Genomic DNA, 18054 nt, shown 5'->3' on the forward strand with positions numbered 1-18054 from the left:
GGTGAGCGCAGCATGTCTGCTTCATCACCATTACATCCTTTTCTCCAGTTTGACTGAAAAAACAAAAACACCCTGCTGACACTCAACGTCTGAGGCACACACCTCGACTTGACATGTTGGTTTTCCAAGAAGCCTCGTTTGCTATAAATCCAAGCAGAATACCTTCAAATTTTGGGGTTTTTTCCCCCCACTCCTTGCTCGCACCCTGTGGCCTTGCCTGATCTCTTTCTAGAAAAGTCAGCAGGAGTAAATCAACTTCCTGTAGTTTACACATCACTCATTTGTTTCTGAAAATCCTCTTTTCCAATTGTCTAAAAGATGGACTGTCATTTAAGAAGAAACGATCCAGGATGCTGTTGAATGTTATCAAGTTTAACAATAATGAAATGGAAATAAATGGTGTGATTACGTTGTACCATCACCATGACAACAAACATTTAAAAAAAAATAAATTAACCAGGCATCATTTCAGAGAAAAATAAGGACTTTGTCGTAATTCTATACATTGTTGAAGGTTTGTAACCACCTGACCACACACGTGAACCTTCTCAAACATGTCACATTTCTACTGAATTTCAGTCCAGCGAGCACAGAGACAGAGAAACACACAGCCATTGTCATGTAACGTTGTACTAAAGGTTGTGATTAAGGGTTAATAATCATGTGAAAACAAAAAAAAAGTACACGATTATGTAACATAGGGATTCATCAAGTACTGTGCTGGGTGAACTTTTATCACGCTCCTAAAAGGCGAGAAATATTTTACTTGCTGGAGCGTAAGACAATCTGCCACTTTCGTTTCTGCCATCATATTTATTACCGCAATTATTATCCAGACTTTGGAGAGGACTCTCTTCTCAAGAGAAGCTTTCGTTGCTGATGATCACGCTCGCTCTGAATACCGCCGAGTGACGCACAGGGAATGAAGTGCGGGTCGGGGGAGCTGGTTTGTGTGTGTGTGTGTGGTGAAAGGAATGAGCTTGGAGTATTTGTACAGTTACACACTGCCCTCTAGTGCATGTGTGGCAGAATGAAGACACGCTGCAGGAAATGTACTCTTTAGAACTGCTCATAATGAGAAATATACCGGTATAAAAGTGTTCTTGGGAATCTAATATAATATGGAATATAAATACACATATTTATGGGCATTCAGGGTTTGCTTTTTGAGCATGCATTTGAAGATTTAGAGGAGAAAAAAATATCACGATAGCTAAAGATGTTTTCAGTATACACATCCATAGCATCTTACAAAAATAAAATATTTTTGTTGTAATAAAATAAAACAAAGGAGCAAGTGTATATAAAAGAAAACTATAATGTAACAAAAAACAAAAAACATCAATCCGTTTATACTAACTGCATCTTGGAAGCCTGAATAGAAAAAGAAACTGATTTATGAGCCTCATGCAGATTGCCAGCTCTAATGTATAATGCATGCATCATGCAATATCTCAAAGCCTTTACAATAAATCTAATCAGACATTAAGAGCTGCTGTGTATAAAATGAGAACATAAGCACACCGGCTCTCACTGTCTGTGTGTGTGCGCGCGTGTGTGTATGTGAATGTTTGTTTAACCAATCATGCAGCAGAATGGTGATGCTGTGGCTTTTACAATCCATCACACGCAGCTCATAACCTCATCACCTTTACATCACTGTATTCACCTGCATCCGTGTGCCTGACAGAGACAGATAATGCCTTCTAAATGTGTTTTAAACATAAAAACACACACATTATTATCCTTGTGAGGATCTTCCATTGAGATAATAATGCCCTGATCTTAACCTCAGTATTGTCCACTACTGGTTTAGTAAATAAAGCAGCTGTTTTTCTCCTGGAAACTGGCCAAGCATCCCGGCAAGATCAAACAGGTCAGATCTGCCCATCCTTGCTGTTATATGTGGTCTTCCCCAAGATATAAAAACATTTCTTTCAGTTATAGCTGTTGAACAGCACCAGCTATTATTCATGGCACCCAGGGGGTGGTGCATCAGAGCACTTCAGTACTAACTGGATAAAATCTGCATGGCAGAGAGAGAGAGAGAGAGAGAGAGAGAAAGAAAGAAAGAAAGAGAGAGAGAGAGAAAGAAAGAAAGAAAGAAAGAAAGAAAGAAAGAAAGAAAGAAAGAGAGAGAGAGAGAGAGAGAGAGAGAAAGAAAGAAAGAAAGAAAGAATAATTTTCTATACACTGTATACATGCTGTTTTAAAACAGTTACAAATATAATACAAATAAAAACAGGATTCATGTCATTATGAAAGGAGAGCAGGAAACTATTGTATATATTTTTAAATCAACTGAGAGGATCTATATAAGTATATATATAAAAAAGGATAATTAGTGGGAAAAAATGGATAAAAAGAAAATGATCAGAAAAAATCTAAAATCTCACAGTATAACCAAGAGAAATGCAAATAAATGAAATGAAAATTTAAAATTTTCATTATTAAAACTTTGACTTTGTGCTTTGGGTGTCACAGATCCTTCCAGTCTTACTTGCTAAAAGATTGCGTTTACCTCTACACATGTGGATCTTCCATTTGAGAGGATACCACATACACAGGCAGCATTATAAGGCAGATATTCTGCTCCCAAGACAAAGACGGGTCCCATAAAGAAGAACAGACTGCGTATGCGTACATTTCTAAATAAGATGAAAATGTGATATGATATTTTTTAAAATATATACATCATAAACCATGAGCAAAAATTGAGCATTAACCTGGATGCAAAAAAAAAATTAAGTATTGACACGTCTATAATGCAGAGGAAGGTCTCCAAGAGTCGCACCTGAGAAGGTCACTGCATTCTGCTATTATACGTCATCATCTTCTGGGATGGTTGAAAGAAAACAGCCACAGGCCTCCAGTAATTCAAACACTACGTTATTTCCCACTCTCTGCCGCTCCACCACACAAAACCAGCCAGAGCAATTATTTCCAGCATTTCCACCATTGTGTGTGTGTGCACGTGTGTGTGTGTGTGTGTGTGTGTATACATAGGCTACTGCAATTGTGAAATCTTGAAGAATCTGACAGTAGATGTTGAGTGAGGGAATATGACCTTGATGGGTGCCGTGCTGGAGAGGAATGAAGTTAATTTCACAGTGGCTGAACAGAAGGGCTCGACAAACAAGCGCCACACACAGCTTAACGTCCTGTAATTACTCGACAAGTGAAAGCGATTAAATTTCAGAGACGAGAACGAGCGCTTGCAATGCATTGAGCTGAGAGGAAACACCACCATGGGAGGAAATTCACTCTTTGACAAGAGAGCAGAACTGAGTGCTGGTGCTGCAGAGCATGCTGGGACAGAAAGGGAACCTAAGATAGAAAGAGAAGGAGGGCATAATAAATCCTCCACATCAGGCCTCATTGAAACTGAGGCACAGAAGCCACACCTCCTTCTCTAGTAGTGAAACATGGAGGTCACACCCCCTATAGTGACAAACAGAGACTATTGCAAAGCCCTCCTCTATTATGACAAAGAATTAGAAGCCACACCACTTTCACTATGATTGACAGAATTAGAAGCCACACGTCTTTTACTATGACGTACAGAATTAAAGCTGACCCCCTCCTATACTATGACTGACTGAGTCATTAGCAACATATCCTTTACAATGACTTACAGAAGTAAAAGACCCAACTTCTTTATTATGACTGACAGAATTATTTTTGATCTCCTCCACTATGATTGTAAGAATGAAGTGCCCTGCCGCCTTTACCATGATTCTGAAAATTAAAGGCCACCTTCTGGCAGACACAGAGGCCACATCTCCATCACTGAGGCTTCTCTTGTACACACTCACTAAACTAGGGCGGTGTTTAAGGCTCTGGGTTGTTGATCAGTAGATCGGGGTTCAAGCCCCAGCACCGCCAAGCTGAAATCAAGGCCCTAAACATCCCCCCCTGCTGACCCTGTGCTCTGACCCCAAGCCTTCAAGGATGGGATATGCGAAGAAAGAATTTCACAGTGCAGTAATGAATATGTGACAAATGAAAGCTACTTGAACAAGAAACAAAGAGAAACAGCAAAGAAGTTACACAAAAGTGAAAATGCAACAAGCTCCTATTAGGTCTTTCATCAGTGACTCTGAACACAGAACTGCCTGCTGCTCTTCAACACACAGACACCAGACACACACATACACACACACACACATACACACACACACACACACACACATGGTCAGAGGCAGTGTCAGTACCTAGAATGAGAAAATGCAGAGAAAATTTTTGACAGGACCAATATAAGCCAAATAAACCAAGTGCAAGCACAAGCTCTAAATCACATTTCTACCAGCTCTGGCATCTGACAGCACACACACACAGAGTGTTCAGAGTGGCTCAAGTCTGGCGAGGCCTGGACAGGAAAGAGCGAACGGATGGAAGAATAAGAAGCGAGTGACAGCGTCATCGCTGCTGTAAATCAGAATAAAGCTGCAGTGTACGAGGCTTTACAAGCGAGTCACAGGGAAACTTGCCTGAGTGTGTACACTACACTGAACACATAGTGCACACTACAGGTGGGAATCTTTAGACGCTTCACCAAACAATCTGCTTTTAATTTCAATCACCACCGAGAGATTAAAAGCTGACTCTATGTACATTTGGAATTTTATTTTGTAGAGCCAGATTATGAGTAGTATGAGTCCCTTGCTGCTTTCATTTGTTTTTACAATCATTGTCTTGAAAAGTCTTTTCTTCTTCTTCTTCTTCTATCAGGTGTCACTCAGATGAGGATCGGTTTCCATTTAAATCTAGTTTAAAATTTGTCCCTCATATTGACTTCAAGGAGTATAAAATTGAATTGAATAAAATCTAAAAAGAAAATGTGTATTTCAGTAAACTTACAATATGCAGTGAAAGTTTGTTGGATCTTGTTTGTTGTTCTTCTTTATGTCATCCGAGATATATATATATATATATATTTATGTCATATATATATATATAAGGGCTGTCAATCGATTAAAATATTTAATCGCGATTAGTCACATGATTGTCATGAGTTAATGCAAGTTAACGCACGCGTTCGTTCTCTCTCTCTCTTTTTCTGTGTGCCTGCCTGCGTTTGTTTATCCGCCGCTTCCACTTCTTTTCCGATTCCTGTCAGTGCCGCAGTACACTTACGCTCATCCCAAATGCTCTCATTGGTTGACGCACGTCATCACCTTTATCCCAAGCTAATATGAAACGAGATCGCACCCCTCCCATCACCCATGGTTTGTCTGTGTCTGTATTCAGCACCAGACTTTTTAAAATTATTTACAAAATAATACAAACTGTGTTAATGCGCGATAAAATATTTGTCGGCGTTAATGAATTAACGAGTTAATGCGATAACATTAATTTCCCCAGCCCTAATATATATAAATATATGTATGTCCTTCTCTAAAGCTGCTTTGTGGCAATGCCCATTGTTTAAAGCGCTACAGAAATATAAAACTGAATTTTATTGTATTTACATGCTAAAAGGTAAATGTGTCATTGTTTAATGTCATTTGCATAATCAACGTGTTTTCAAAAGCTGTGTTTTCTCTCATTGGGTATCAGTTTTCTATGTAAATAGGAAAAAAAGTGAGTGTGTCTAAAATGATATTTTAAATTTACACAAAATTATTTAGACACATTTTTCTGTGACTGAACCTCAAGATACTTTCTAGTGGATGTATAGTGGAATTCTGCTACGCTCTATACACTGAGTATATAACGCTCATGTAGAAATGTTTCTAATAAACTTTATCTTAAATTTGAATGGAACATTTTTGCCCATTTTCTGTTTCGAATCAGCTTCATTTACACACCATTTTTCCTGTATTCCCGGAGGATGATTTGAAACGTCGATGTGAAATGTGCTTCATGAGTTTAATGAAGAGATTTCAACACACTGATGTAAAAGTTTAATTAAGATGTTTTGTGCATGGGTGCACAGTTGTGATGCATAAAGCATCGATTCTTTTTCCTCCTCTCATTTAACTAACCGATCTGATCGATCACTTCTCAGCCCATCTAACGTTCTGAACATTACACAACTCTGAGCGAGTTTTATTTACGAAATAACTTTTACAAACTACATTAACTTCACAGCACAGAGCATGTAGCAGTGCACCACTGCCACCTAGTGACCAATTACACAATTTCAAACAGCCTAAGAGTAATCTAGAGATGAAGATCTCTTGGTTTCTGTGGTGTTATTTCTGGTCACATACGCAGTAAATGCACCAGAATTCTGAGTGACACAGTCCACCTAATAGACACAGGAAGTACTGTAGCACTGCATTACTACTAGGGGTGTAACATTACCCTCGTCACATTTTAATTAGACCTGTGATACAGGCTTAACTTCTCTCCTTATATTATTTACTAAATTTTAAAAATAATGACTGAAGAGACTCCTTTCTTCATTTCTGAATTATTTTCAACTCAAAACAATGTGCATTTGCCTGTCTAAAACAAAATTAATTTAAACTTTCTATAAACAGAGGTTTGCCATATCTCAAAAACATATAAATAAACCTATACATTCTTGTGTCATGCAGCATGGTTATAGCCCAAGTCATTAATGAACTGCTTTAAGAGTTCAACCAAAACAAAACAGGCCTAGATTTCCCCTTTAACTGTAAATATAAGCCAATCAACTAAGCAAGAAAAGCTAATTTTGCTTCAAATTTATATGGATGTTACGAGTCTAACAAGACAAGCAGAACGTGCTGAGGAAAAAAAGTGATTTCACTTCAAAATGGAGTCTCAGTCCTTCAGTTTATTCTACAGACTTTGGCATGAAGTTTGAACGAGGTTAAACTGGTAGCTATGGGGTCGGCTTCTTTGCTCGTTACATTAACCTCGTAGCTTCTGCACAAACAGGTCATGGCTGAAGGAGTACTTTGTGTGACAATTTATTTTTGTCTCAGCTGTGTTTTTTAAACAATTTGTTGAGCAACACCCAACCTCTACCTCAATTACAGTGAAACTTTCAGAGGAACTGAAAGTCTGAAGCTTTAGGGGAAAAAAAACCTGCTTCAAGACATTTTAACGGTATTTACATTAACTGTTAGTGAGGTGTAACGGTTTATACACAGACATGTTGTATTCTTCAGTCTGATTTGCCAGAAGGTGTTGACTGATGTTCTATACCTGCAGCTCTGACAGTATTCCCGATAAGTGTTCTAATAGTTTTGAAAATAAAATGGTAAAACAGGCACTTGTTTGTTGAACATGCCACAAAAACTGATTTTTAAAAAGGGATTTTTCTGATAGGGATGTTTAAGATTTATGGAATAAGCCTTCAGTGGCCTCGCTTTGTAACATTCAGTAAGCTTTCCAACACCAAGAAGTCTTGAGTATAAGAGGATTTTACGCTTCTATAAGTCACATGACAAGCTGACAGTCTGTTTATAGCTATAACATTTTTCCTTTATCAACAATAACTTCAGTATAGGTTCCTGATAGTAAAAAGTATTTGATTTGATGCTGAAAACTAAAATGAAGTTAGAGCCTCTTATTTCTTTTTGTTTCAAAGTTTAAACAACTCACGGTATTAATTCCAACTCATGCTATGAGCGCGTTTTCTCATCAAGCTACTGACTATACAGATCATCAAACAGCGCACACTAACCAGGACTTGGGCTGGCCAAAGTGCAGGTAGTTGATGCTGTAGAGGTCCATGTCCTCCGTGTGCCAGGCAAACGTGGTCTTCCACATGCCAAAGTAGAGGTAGGGGGTGTTAACGCCCTCGATCACGATCCCACACTCCTGCTCCACCATGTCCAGCAGCGTGTTTAAGTGGCCAATGTTCCACTCCGATATATCCTGGCAGAACACACATAAGGCTAAGCATTTCCATGTTGAACTATGTGTACTCTACAACACTAGATGGCATCATTACACAGTCACTTGGTGTCGCCCGAGTGAGCAGTTTGTGTTTAATTACTGTTTATTTAAATGCCTATGACAACACATTAATTATAAACTGATAGGAGCAATTCTGCTTTGTGAAGCAATTAAAATACCCGTAATAATTCCTGCCTATATTAGGAACCCCAATAATTTGCCACAATGTCACAAATAATGCTTACCATAATTAACCAATTAACCGTTTGTGCTCTTAATTAATTATAAACAAACAGAATACGTTAATAAGATCAATGGTTCAGTGGGTCTGAATTCAACAAGAAGGAAGGAAATGATGGAAGGAAATGCAATAGGAAGGAAAGAAATAAAATGAGAGAAGGAAGAAAGGAAGGACTTGATCAAAAAATGGAAGCAAGGGAAAGAAGGACTGAGTGAGTGAGTGAGTGAGGGAGGGAGGGAGGGAGGGAGGGACGGAGGGAGGGAGGGAGGAAGGAAGGAAAAGAGGGACTGAAGGAAGGAAAAGAGGGACTGAAGGAAGGAAGGGAAAGAGAGAAAGAAAGAAAGACTCACAGGATCATATAGTGAGCCGCTGATATCTGCACCATAGATCGGTGACACAAACGTCAGATTCTTCCAGTACTTTCTCTCCAGATCATCAAAGTCTTTATGTTGAGGAGTGCAGTACCTGAATATCAGAAAAAACAATGGCTTATTTATAGAGGACAAACAAACAAAGCTTTGTTAACACATGATTACACATGCTTCCAAAAACAGCGAAAAATCTACATTCTTCTTTTTTTAGCAGAGGCTAACAGGAAAATGTTGTAGATGAATTTGTGGCAACAAAAACAGATTTAGTGCCAAAAAACATTTTACTACATCACTGACCTTTTATACCATCTACACAATATCTGTAATTCCTTTTATCATCACAGTGGCCTACAAAAAAACTGTTAAACTAAACTGTGGCTACAATTTTACCTCATGAACAGGTTAATGGCAATAAACATTTCAAAACACTTCAAAAACATGCTTCAACTGGTGTAAGATGTCAATAAACAACCAATTAAAGCTAATATTTGGAATATTAATTGTGCTGTGTACTCACTATATAATCTAAATATGTAGCTAGCTACATAACACTACACTGGTGTCCATGAGTTTGTTTTCCCCCAAAATTAGCATACAGGATACATACTTGTTCTTTAACCAACAATGGCGTGAGGTTTTTTACTTTATTTCCTAGTCATTATTTTATTGTGAAACTAATAACAGTTTTATTTAACAGTTTTAATAACAATCTAAAGCTAAAATGCTAAATTGCTAAGCACTAAGTGCACTAAGCAAGAATACCCCCCAACACACACACACACAGCATTATTCTTCCATGCCCAGTTAGTCTGTAAGGACATGCAAATTCCATGGTGTGTTAAGCATTTAAAAAATAATATTATGGCAATTGTAGCATCATTCAAGCTTTTTTAGTTCACTACGTAATGATTTCTTTTACCAGCCGAAGCTCAGTCTGTATAGAATAAGACATTTCAGTAATTTTGCCCTAATTACCAGATAGAATGGACTGACATTAGACTGGTTAGCTATGGTGACTTGGTTTGGTAATTACTCAGTGTATGATATAACAGAATTGGCATCACTGCCTTTATCAGTGAAACTACATGACGAAAATGCTAGTTTTGCCTCTCTCACACACACACACACACACAGGATGCTATTACTGTCAATAAGGACCATTTATGGTGGGGGAAAAACATCATTTGCTCTAAAATTACTACTTCTCATGCTTGTAAAGAACAATGTGCATAACTGCATAACATAAATGAAGATAATATATAAGCATCTCATAAAATCCTGAAGTAAAACAAAGTTATTTGGAGTTTAAAGGCATTTTTAAGCAGACAAAAAAAAAAAAAAAAAAACATAAGCTTCGCTCCTTCAAAACTCATTCAAATGAAAGATTTTAATGGAAAATGAAGCACTTTGCAAACCTTTACACTTTTTTTTCCTACTGTCCCTCACTAAGGCAGAGGTTACACTTCACGACCATCATTTGCCAACCAAATCACAACCAAAGTATTCTGACCATATTTATGTACACAGAAGCTTCAGTTTCCTTAAATAATCAAATAGCAGCTTGCTTAGCGTCTTCAAGGGTCAGGATATTAGTTATCACATTGGTGATCTACTACTGAGTAGAGGTAGCTCAATGGGTAAATGTACTGCACTCATGAGCAGAAAGTTATGAGTTCAGTTGCCTGACTGCTGAGTCTTTGAGCAAGACTCTGAACCCTCAAGAGCTCAAATTTACACCAAGATTTGTATTCTGTAACATGTCCAAGTCATGCTTAATAAAGCTGTCTGACGACCAAATAAATGTAAATAACGTGCTTGTAGTTCAGGAGATGTAACTGCCAAAGCCTGCAGCAATTTAACTGAAAAACAAACAGAAAGGTTGCCAGGTTTTATGGCGTGTTTGTGTGTCCTCTGCTCCAAATAATCTGATTCAAGGGAGCAAATCCTTAGTAATGTGTGCATGATCTTGGCGAAGACTCAGAATTAATGTGATTACAACACGCAAATTGTAGCATTTCAGTCTAAAAAAAACAATATAATCCTTAAATGAAGTACGAAATAAAACATTAGGAGGCAGAATTTTGTAGGCAAATAATCAATGATAGGGTTGTGAGATGTGGCCTGATGCAAAGCAGAGGTATGCTTACAAAAAGCTGATTCAATTTCTTTTCTATTCATGTTTTATATCACTTGTACACAACAGATTTTTTTTTTATTATTATTAAAGAATGGCATTTCTTTCTCTTTATTCTACTTCCAAAGAAAAGACAAATCAAATGAAGTTTGTCATAAAGCACAAGCTGCTCTGTGCTGAAAAACTTCTTGTGGGAGAAAACGTACGTCCTTTCACAAAGGCTTGACACTGGAGACTCATTCCATAAATGTTAATTAACAGTCTCCTTGAAGAAAACGTCAACATTTTAACATTTATTTATATAACCAATCAAAATGAAACAGTACTGTGGTATCTATCACATTTGTGTTTATCCCAAGCAAGCCCACATCTCTAATTAAAAGTTCCTGGTCATCACGTTTATAGCCAAATTTGACAGGCTCAATGGTGTGAAGGTATTTTGTGAAGTAATAAAAACTTCACCATTCATTTAGAAACACAATTCTTTTTATGATATAAAACGGTGCTTTGGTTAAAAAAAAAACAAAAAACTATTTTTACAGTAACACTAACCTACATGATCAGAATCAGCTACACACAAGCAATGATAAACAGAACACAGATTCAGAACCTACTTTTTGCTGTTGGCCAGTTTGCGGTATTCTCCCACAGTCATGCACTTCTTCTGGATGTTATACTGAGTGAAAAGTCCCGACTGACCCGTGACCACCTGCATGATGGGAGCAGGAATGACCATGTCTTCTATGGTATCGTAGGAGCGTCTAGGCTTCCACTCTTTAGGAGGAATGACCTGGAAGTTAACCAGAGAAAGAAAAACGGAATGAGATAAGGAGATGGAGCTAGTGCTAGTACAACAGTTAGGATTCAACATTAGTGATCAAAGATTGTTCAAATCACAAAGTGTGAATCTGTAGGCGCTAAGTATAAAAATAAAATATAAAATAACTATAAAAAAAAGGAAATAATCTCATCATCAACCTTGCAAAGCTCCAGTATATTTTTTGAAGATATTCTAGCTTTATTTTAGAATTCCTGTGGCAGGGAATTTTTATTTCATATAATCTTTTTTGTGTTGAATTGCAGATGAATCTTAAAAAGTTATGTTTGATCTTTTAGTTTACGTTTGGATTCCAGGTTTTGGTGGAATTGTGTGTTTGATAGTGTGACAATCCAGAACTTCCAGTGACATGTTAAAAATAGAAAGTAAACACATTTATTGTGCTTTTTATGGTTTCTACCACTACAGGCTTCTCCTTTTACATGAAGGAGGTAGAACAGGAGCTTGCAACGTATTTGAGAAATCTCTGTTCCATCCTGTTCCCCTACAGAAATCCTAACAGCTGCTCATTAATGCTGCTCTGTGTATGATGCTGAAAATAAATGTGCAAGTACCTTAGCTAAGCCTGCACGATGAGCTCCTTGGGTTTCCATATACACAATGTACTTTGCGAAGTCCTGAAACTCCTCCATGGTGGGCCTAAAAGTCATGATCTTGAAGCCTGAAACTCCACCTGGCGGTGGTGCAGGAGTTGGTTCAGGTTCATCTAACTGCTGCAAATTGGGCTCCAAGTACTCCAAGTTTGGGGTTTGAGAGTCCGAGGCTGGTGAAGGAGCCACAGGGGTCTCCACAGTCGGAGCTGGACTGGAGTTCATGGCTTCATCTGGGGCGGTTTCCACAGACATGCTCGCAGGTAAGCTAATGCAAAATGCATAAATAAAAATACAGAGAAATATATAACAAATTCTGATTACTATCAACATTTTTACATATCAAATAACAACAAAAATAATACAACATGGCAGCTGGAGCTCTAGTCAAGCCACTTTATCATGTGAATGAATGGCTTCCTGTGGATGAGTGAAGAAGATCTTTAAGATTAAAACACAGGAAATAACCTAGACTCAGCAGCCCATGCACAGATTTGGTTCCAAAACACTATCTATGAACTATATGGGGCAAGCAGTAGATAGAAGTCAGAAAGCAAAATGAGACATCTATGCAGTGAACTCACAACACTGTGTGTCTGTAAGAAATAACAAACAGGCCACCAATTCCCCAATTTGGATACAATTTACGAGGGGTAAATAATACACAAATGCATGAATATTATGAGCTTTACTGCATTTCACTATTCACTGAACATACTTTCATCCTTAAAAGGTGCATCATGTAAAATTAGTCCTTTTTATTTTCAAGATTGCTTCATTAACGGTGAGGTGGGTTCAACACCTGAATGATTCCTGGCCTTGTTCACAAAGCTGAGGCTCAGGATATACAGTGGACCACAGACTGTTTAAATAATGACCAATACTAACGCTACGTTTACACATGCAGCGATGTTATCACTGCAAGTCATCTGTTGCTGTACTATGAAGTCGTCAGTAGATGTTCCTACTACTGGTTGCCATGGTAATAATATTTATCAGTGGGTGGTGCAACTTGACAACAAATCAGTTTTCTTGCCACTAAAACGAAACATTCTGGAGGGAGGTTTTGCCTTAATATATATAAAATTCACTAGTGTACATACGCATCATACCATACGAGACGTAGGAGAAGCAGTCTTCACTCCAACTGGTAGTCGCTGCACTAAGTCTCTCCCTATTTACATAAAGTTTGTTTCAACGTTGGACAACTATTCACCAAAGGTCACCATCACTCACATGACCGGAAGTCACCAACACTCACTGGAAATTCATCATCTCCGGTCGGTTATTTGTATAAGTAAGGAAACTTTATTTCCGATTGAAATTAAAAGGCAGATGTGTACAATCTTATAAACAGAACAGAGCTGGAATTATTGAATTATATTTCTAATTCCTTGCTCAAAAATCATTTTGATTAGATCGTTTAAGATCTAGCCAAAAATCAAATCTGTCACCAACAACTAAAGAAAAATTAGTAGATAAATACCTAGCAAAAAACCCAAGCAAATAATCAAAGATAATGAAGTTCATAGTTCATATAAAATAATAATAATACTAATAATAATAATAATAACAAACTTAAGCTTCAGAACACAGTCACCGACTTATATATACAAATTTAACTGGAGAAAGACATCAGAGTGTACCAATCTTTTCTATGCACACACACACACACACACACACACACACACACACACACTTCCATGTGGAGGGTTTTTTTCCCCATATCTGCATAAACATTTGATCAAGGTTTATTATGTCCTGGTCTGCTATTCTATTAGACATAACAAGATATGCAGCTGAAATTCTCAGTGAAAGGCATTTGAACTGTAAGTGAACACTTTATGATACATTATACCAGCAACTATCAAACCCTAGCAACTTTTTTTTTTGAAGTTTCTTATTATTAGCCAGAGTTTCAGTGCTGAGTTTAATTAAGTTTGAAGAAAGAAAAAAAAAACTTAAGTATTTACAGTTGAGCGACTTCTTCATTTTTTTTTCCCCTGACAGTTTGCTCTGTCCAGTTCAGGCAGAGTTTTAGGTGTTAGAGGTGATGTTCACTCCTGCTCACTCAGCCTTTCTCTGCCTGAGCGACTGTGATAAAAAACTGCTTTATTGACTTTACCCTAGGGGCAATATTGGCATAGTATGACCTTGTTATTTGATTACAAGAATATAGTTATCGTAAAATAATAAAGTGCACTTGTATGAAAAAGGTGTCCAAAAAAAATAATAAAATCAACTCGAGAGGCTGCTTTAGAAACCAAGCACTCCATAAACACTCAAGAGCAAATAGATTTGGAGAAAGAAACTCATTTCAGCCATACACCAAAGACAAATCTAAATATTAAAGTTAATTCTGCTGTATAGATTTATTCTGGTACTTACTGGTTTCATTTCTATTTCAGATAAAATTGCCTTCCCAAACTTACATTACAGCAACTTTAACCATTGTTCCCTTACCAGCTTCTTCTTTTTTTTTTTACTCAAATAGTAATTAAGACAAAAAAAAAAAAAGATAATTTTATTCACAAAGAAACCAAAAATCATCATCTGGCCTGAAGACTCTCTAGTGAAAAACGTACTGACTGTTACAAAGCTCTAACGCTGGGAACTCTTTCTGTAAATGTAAAATATGCTATACTAAAAACGTTATGCTTTCTATTCTGTTAAAAAACAGAACATTTTAATTCGTATGAGTTAACCTGGGATTTGAATTACTGTCAGATCTGCTGTTAAAGAAATGAATCAACTTACTAGCCAATCACATTCAAGAATTCTGCCTGGCTATACTATGCAAGAACTTTCCATTCTAACTGCAGATCTACTTTAGAAATAAAAATGTCAAATAAATAACTAGTCTTAAAGTGCATTCTGGGTCAAAATGAAAAAAACAAAACTAACTATAATTGAATATGTATAATAAGGATATACAGCGATCACCGATAACATTATGAGCAGTGCCAGGTGACGTGACTGATGATCTCATCATGGCACCCGCTAGGCCGAGTTCACACTGCACGATTTTCAAAGTCATCGGATCACTGTTGTTTTCACACTGCACGACTATCTAGGGTAGCATTCAGTCACTGCTGTGTTCACACTGTACAATGGATCGGTGACAGGAGGTTTCACACTGCATGACTTCACTATAGGAAGATTCGCCGACAGCTCTGTCTGGTCCGCAAACTGCGTTTCACAACCGAACATACACGAGTGATAAGGAAATAACGCTAGATCACACGTGAGACTCTATTAAACTATAATATTGTGCTCCAACTAAAGCTGTGCCTGCTGATATTGTGGTCTATAACTCTTGCTCAAACTGCCCTCTGCCCTGCATCTCGCTCTCTCATTGGCTGTAGGTCATCACCAAGGTATTTTTCAGTCAGAGCTCCTTTCACACTGTGCGAGTCTGTGTTGAGTCACCAACAGGTCCAGATATTTAGCATGCCAAATATTTCGGTCAGATCAAGTTTTTGGTCATTCACACTGCACGATTGTCACTCGCGTACACGCGCTCCACTTTGCCTTGATTTTGCAAAACTAGTCAGCGACTGAAAAGTCGTGCAGTGTGAACTCTGCATTAGTGGGCGGGATATATTAGGCAGCAAGTGAACATTTTGTCCTCAAAGTTGATGTGTTAGAAGCAGGAAAAATGGGCAAGCGTAAGGATTTGAGCAAGTCTGACAAGGGCCAAATTGTGACGTCTAGACGACTAGATCAGAGCATCTCCAAAACTGCAGCTCTTGTGGGGTGTTCCCGGTCTGCAGAGGTCAGTGTCTATCAAAAGTGGTCCAAGGAAGGAACAGTGGTGAACCGGTGACAAGTTCATGTGCGGTCAAGGCTCAGTGATGTACATGAGGCTGGCCCGTTTGGTCTGATCCAACAGACGAGCTACTGTTGCTCAAATTGCTGAAGAAGTTAATGCTGGTTCTGATACAAAGATGTCAGAATACACAGTGCATGATGGGTCAGGGCTGTTTTGGCAGCAAAAGGGGGACCAACACAATATTAGGTCATAATGTTATGCCTGATCGGTGTACAAGCAAGCATTTCTAAAATAATTCTGCTTACATTTCAATGATGTTTAATGTGAAATAAAAAGTTTAGAACTCTAATAAAAAAAAAACAGCATGTTTCTGGTGTCTTGGGTTGAGAGAGCATCACAGTTTCATAATTACACATGCCATATCTGCACCAACTTGTGTTTTATACCCTCAAACCATGAGATGTTTTAAGATTAGGTCATCATACCATGAAATCCTTCGATCTCTAACAGCCCTTCATCTCCCACCTGTGAGCACCCACCTGCCACCCGCAAGCAGGCGAGCATGAGCAAGGCTTCTGGGACTTCTTCAATATTATTAATACTCATCGTTAATGACAGAAGAATTTTTTTTTACATAGCTTTACTGTTATAATAAAAAGAAGAAAAAAATTTACTGACTTTTAATATGGAGGCAAAAACGCAAAGTAGTGCAGAAACACAAGCAGAAGCTGGTGGCGTTCAGGCCCTTTTTTTGGTTCCACTATCTAATCTACATAACAAACAGACAAACAAGTGCAAATAAAAAAGCATGCGTGCTGCATTATAGAGTAAGTGTTACTACACCAAACACATCAACCTGTGTGTGTTTCCAGTGTGTTTAATGCACGTGAACATCAGTATAGAGAGTGTATATAATGTAACAGTTGTAACCTTATAGTTGCAGCTTTAAATGGCCCTTTGTGTACGAATGGTTTCACTAGAAGGCCGTAAATATGCACAACTCTCCTGTCTAAATACTACACTGTTTCATGCAGATGATCACATCTGCCCCGTGTTAAACAATGAGCCTGAAATGAACAAAGATGCTCAAGTTGCCCAGTTTAAACTGGTTTTGACATGCGTTCATTCCACCATAATAATAAAAAAGTCAACATGTCCGATCGACGACAGCCCTGCCATAATACCGCCTACGACCCTCTCCGGGATCATTTCCAAACTGCTATACAAGCCGTTAAGACGTGATTTAATCAAATATTACCTCCTGCTTTTGTCTTTATTCTCCTTTATCCAATTATCGTTTGTTTGGCTTTATCCCGTTTTCCGTCCAGCTAAACGCTCGATTAATGCTCCATCGCTAGAACTGGGCCTCTCTCCTTGCTGCGGAATGTCCGCGCTTCCTGATTGGTCCGAGAGCACGCGTACCTTTCGTGCGGACACAAAAGCCGGATTCTCATTGGACGGTGTGTTTAATTGACTCCGCGCCAAGCCAATCTTATCGCGGTTACTTGCGCCTGCTAAAGATCACGGAAGACACGTACACACAGAGGGTGAGTCCTAAATCGGATTCAAGTCAATGGGTTTTTTTATGGAATTAATAATGCAATAGTACTCCACCCTCCCGGTGTACTGTAATGGTCTCTGTCATAAGGAAACCTGACCATTGTTATTGTACACATTTTGGCTTTATTTGTCACAACATATCCCAATTTATCCCACGATCATTACAAAATGATGGATAACTTAAGAAAGGCCACTTAAACTTGCTCATCTCCTAAACCCGTTACCAGTAGCAAGCTATGATAGACAGACAGATAAATATCACAAGCATTGTTTAGGTAGGAAGAATAAATAAGTATAGACTTTATCTGAATGTACTTCATACATTTTTAATACATTTTTCTCTCTATCTGTTTTATTAATCACGTTTGAAAGTTTACAACACACGCATCTAATTATTATTCAGTTATACTTCATTTTAATTATAATTCACTTCAACTTATAGATGGAAACAACATAATGATGTTAGAAACTTGTACGTATCAAATTCTTGCATGCGCAATATCTTATAAATGAAAAAGTATGAATAGAACACTGGTGTGTTGCTATAGGAAAATAATAATGTGGCCAACGAAGTGTTACTGTTACCACACCAAAGCTGATTACTTTCCAACTTTTATTATTCCTTTTACACATCAATTTTACACTGATTACAATCTTTGACTTACTAATGAACGTGTGTTTTGTTTACTTATAGTTGGTGTTGTGGAACCTC

The 18054-nt window shown here is 37.9% G+C and overlaps 1 protein-coding gene across 1 annotated transcript in view; it reads right to left on the reverse strand.

The window, feature by feature from the left end:
- Positions 1-17180, reverse strand: part of kdm4b (lysine (K)-specific demethylase 4B) — a 50043-nt gene extending 32863 nt beyond the window's left edge. Inside the window, exons 1-5 of the mRNA XM_058400849.1 lie at positions 17041-17180; positions 11975-12278; positions 11197-11372; positions 8428-8542; positions 7622-7815 (exon numbers count right to left, since the gene is read on the reverse strand). Coding sequence (XP_058256832.1) covers positions 7622-7815; positions 8428-8542; positions 11197-11372; positions 11975-12265 — 776 coding nt within the window. The 5' untranslated portion in view covers positions 12266-12278; positions 17041-17180. The remainder of the gene's footprint in view (positions 1-7621; positions 7816-8427; positions 8543-11196; positions 11373-11974; positions 12279-17040) is intronic.
- Positions 17181-18054: the final 874 nt, after the last annotated feature.

The sequence above is a fragment of the Hemibagrus wyckioides genome, linkage group LG10, assembly GCF_019097595.1.
Source record: "Hemibagrus wyckioides isolate EC202008001 linkage group LG10, SWU_Hwy_1.0, whole genome shotgun sequence".
NCBI classification, from domain to species: domain Eukaryota; kingdom Metazoa; phylum Chordata; class Actinopteri; order Siluriformes; family Bagridae; genus Hemibagrus; species Hemibagrus wyckioides.